Source organism: Cebus imitator, unplaced genomic scaffold, assembly GCF_001604975.1.
Source record: "Cebus imitator isolate Cc_AM_T3 unplaced genomic scaffold, Cebus_imitator-1.0 Scaffold607, whole genome shotgun sequence".
Taxonomy (NCBI): domain Eukaryota; kingdom Metazoa; phylum Chordata; class Mammalia; order Primates; family Cebidae; genus Cebus; species Cebus imitator.
In genome coordinates, this window is record NW_016107922.1 from 688,291 (window position 1) to 692,268 (window position 3,978).

The 3,978-nt window shown below is 42.4% G+C and overlaps 1 protein-coding gene across 6 annotated transcripts in view; it reads right to left on the reverse strand.

The window, feature by feature from the left end:
• Positions 1-3,978, reverse strand: part of LOC108294860 (cat eye syndrome critical region protein 2) — a 198,298-nt gene that overhangs the window by 57,653 nt on the left and 136,667 nt on the right. For all 6 annotated transcript variants that reach the window (XM_037734359.1, XM_017516861.2, XM_017516860.2 and 3 more), the window contains exons 5-6: positions 2,953-3,057; positions 803-852 (exon numbers count right to left, since the gene is read on the reverse strand). In XM_037734359.1, the coding sequence (XP_037590287.1) occupies positions 803-852; positions 2,953-3,057 (155 nt within the window). The remainder of the gene's footprint in view (positions 1-802; positions 853-2,952; positions 3,058-3,978) is intronic.

Consider the following 3,978-nt stretch of genomic DNA (forward strand, 5'->3'; position numbering starts at 1 on the left):
CTCAGCCTCCTGAGTAGCTGGGATTACAGGTGCCCGCCACCACACGCAGCTAATTTTTCTATTTTTAGTAGAGGTGGGGTTTCACCATGTTGGCCAGGCTGGTCTCGAACTCCTGACCTCAAGTGATCCACCCAGCTCGACCTCCCAAAGTGCTGCGATTACGGGTATGAGCCACCCTAAGGGCCTCTTTTTAATGTTAAAGTTGACATATGTATACTTCTGGTTTTCTTGTTAAAGTCACGGTTAACAACTAAAAAACATGCCTAAAGGCAATACAAATACAACTACTGTGACTTTAACAAGATAGATATTCACAACCTAGAAATGATTACATTTACTGACGTGTTTCTGAGTCTTTGTGGAGTCTATCTTGCCTCAACTACACTGTGATACTGCAAACTGCTATTTGCCTCCCATATATATGCTATTTGGATAACAAATTAAAATCTAGGTGGGAAACTAGTGTACAGTAAACCATAGTGTGTAGAAACCACTGTGTCATGAAACACTGACATTAAAAAGACATCTCTCTGAGAAGCTGGTTATTCACTCCAACGCTGAGGTGTCTATTATACCGTGCCTAGTAAACAGGGTACTTCTGATCTTAATCCTCAGTCAGATGGTGAGCTGGGTACAAGGTAAGATGTTAGGAAGAGAACTGAAGAACAGTACAAAGGGTAGGGACAAGGCTATTGCAATAGCCTGTACTTTGTGTGGCTCTAGAAAAAGATGAAGAGTCAACACCCTACCATGAACAATCATGTTTACTTAATTCTTTCTAAACGCTGGCAAAGAACATTACCATGTCTTGTCTGCGGCTCGGATGCCAAGGAGTTTTCTTCCTGCTTTTCACTGAAACACAGGAAAAAGAGGTACCAATTAAAACTAAGACAGGTCCAAAATGGTTCTGTGCTATCCCAGGATGGCAGACCCAGTTAATTTAACACAGAGTGTATGTGTGTGTTAAGCGGACAAGGCTTGGAGGCGGAAGGCTGAATCAAGGAACACCAGGATGCAGGCATGCTGGTCTAGAAGGGAAGTTACCCAATGTTATGGCAACAGTGTCAATGCCTAAGAAAACAGTCACTTTTATTTGTTTATTTTTATTTTTTTGAGATGGGAGTCTTGCCCTCTTGCCCAGGCTGGAGTGCAAATCTCGGCTCACTGCAACCTCTGCCTCCCAGATTCAAATAATTCTCCTGCTTCAGCCTCCTGGGTAGGTGGCATTACAGTCACCCACCACTGCGCCCAGCTAATTTTTGTATTTTTAGTAGAGACAAGGTTTCACCATATTGGCCAGGCTGGTCTCAAACTCCTGGCCTCGTGATCCTCCCGCATCGGTCTCCCAAAGTGCTGGGATAAGAAGCATGAGCCACTGCGCCCAGCCAAAAAACAGTTCACTTTAAAATTTTTTTTTGGAAATCAGATGCACTGTTTTTTTGTTTGTTCTTGTTCTTTATCACTGCTTCAGTCAAGGGAGACAGATGCAATTGTTAACTGGTATATGCAAGGAAAAAGAAGTGTAGGGATTCCAATGTCCTCCCTGATTCAGGGCCAGACTGAAAGCAGGCCTATTACAACGTATTCTTACCTAATGTAGAGGGACAAGAGCATGGGCTCCCCGTGGGAACGCCTCTATTCAAGCTGTGCCACTTACAATGTGACTTCAGGAAAGTTAATTAACTTTCCCCCAAAATGAAGCTATTAATAGTGCGTTTCTCACAGGGGGTGGGAGATTATATTACAAAACACAAAGTGTATAGCACAAGAGCATTAAGAGTCATTTTCACTTGTGTCCCTGAAAAAGAAAGGAAACTCTCTGGACTTTTTGTTTTCAAGTACTTAAGCAGTATCTGATCAATTCAAGTTCCTGTGAGAATGAACATTGTCTACATTACTGCTGTCCATATAATATGGTAGCCACAAACCATGTGGCCGCTGAGCACTTGAAATGTGGCTAGTCTGAACGAGAAACTGAATTTTAAATTTAATTAAAAAATATTGAAATACTGGCTCACATACACAGCTCTAAAGGAAAAAAAATCACCAGTAGAGGGTAGCACAAGTCCATGGATACTTGTTAAAATGATTCTACAATCCCAACCCTAAGCTACTGTGATTCTTGATACTTACGGGTAAAATGAGACAGGGATCACATGGGTTCCTGAGTATCGAAGGACGTGTGGAATTAACCAAACCCAGAAACAGGTGTTGCATACACAAAACACAAGTAATTACAGGACATTTGCCACTGATATGGAAGAAATAGAGAGCTGCAATCTGAAGCTGAATTTCTGGAAAGTTAAGTGGATGCTGACTGAGTTCTAAAAAATCAGATTCTGAGTCATCTATATTCTTAATCTGATTTCCGAGAAATATTTCTTAGTGGTTAAAAAGTAACACAGTGAAATTTGGCCTAATTCAAGCATTTAGATTAAGTAGTAAGGGAGGAAAAAGCCACTTGTCCTGAGTTACCAGAATTTTTAAAAATACAGCCTCACTTCAATAGGTTTAGTGATCCTTATGTAAAAAGTGTATTCACACAGTATAGGTCAGGTTTTGAAACCTACTATAGCAAGATTCACATGGTGAAACTTCCTAAAACATAATGACATATAAAAGAAGTCCCCCAAGTATCTTTCTTCTTTGCTAAAATTAAATATAAAATTGAAGAATGAAAAAATGTTCTTGTTCAATATAATCCTCATTATGTGCACATCCACGGTCTAGTAAGAGAACCTGCTTAGAGAGGGCAGGTGACTTGCCAGGTGCCACACACGAAGGGCTTCCCTTTTCCGTACTGCACACGTGGTAATTTCATGAGGACTCTGTTTCCGGTTCCCGTAACAATGTGCTTCCCATGGCACAGGCAAAATCAAGAAAAATGAACAAATGAATGGAGGTCCCTTCCGCCACCATGGTCTATGGCCATAGCTAATGAGATTTTCTTACCTCAACAGAATCTCCTCCTGTAGTTTCTTCCGTTTTGGGGGTCTTCCTCTTCTTTTTCCCGTTTTTCCAGGAATACTTGAGACGTTTTTTTGTCCTTCAATTTCCCTATTAAATAATAATAAAGAGAAATGTTCTGGCATCGGATTGGCATGCTACATATGATTTTAAAACGGTACTTCTGGCCATGAGATTACCAAAAAGGATTGGATGTAGCAGTGACAGGAAAGAGTCACTTCCAGCCTTCCATTATTAGACTACGGATCTGAACTGACATCTCACAATACTAAAATGTGCTTAAATTGCCCTATCTTCCAAAGAGTAAGCACTGCTCCTAGCATCGCAGTAAGAAGGCCTCAATGGGCCGGACGTGGTGGCTCACGCCTATAATCCCAGCACTTTGGGAGGCCGAGGTGGGTGGATCATGAGGTCAAGAGCTCAAGACTATCCTGGTCAACATGGTAAAACCCCATCTCTACTAAAAATATAAAAATTAGCTGGGCATGGCAGCCTGTGCCTGTAGTCCCAGCTGCTTGGGAGGCTGAGGCAGGAGAATTGCTCGAACCCAGGAGGCAGAGGTTGCAGTGAGCCGAGATTGAGCCATTGCACTCCAGCCTGGGTAACAAGAGCGAAACTCCGTCTAAAAAAAAAAAAAAAGCCTAAATAAGAGGTTAGCATTTTAGGATGCTATGGAAATGTGGCCTCTTCCTTACTTAGTAAGGCGTATGTTTCAGGCATGATTTAAGTTCCTTTTGCTCTTAAACTGATGGATACTAAGGTTCATCAACTAGATCGTTGATTCCAGTAGAAATGGACATGTCATGGATTGACAATGAAAGGTGAAAGCTGGTCGTGCAGTGAAATGATTGTACTGCGGAGAGGAAACCGGCTGTGTTAAAACAGTCCATGGTTGGCCGGGCGCGGTGGCTCAAGCCTGTAATCCCAGCACTTTGGGAGGCCGAGGCGGGTGGATCACGAGGTCAAGAGATCGAGACCATCCTGGTCAACACGGTGAAACCCCGTCTCTAC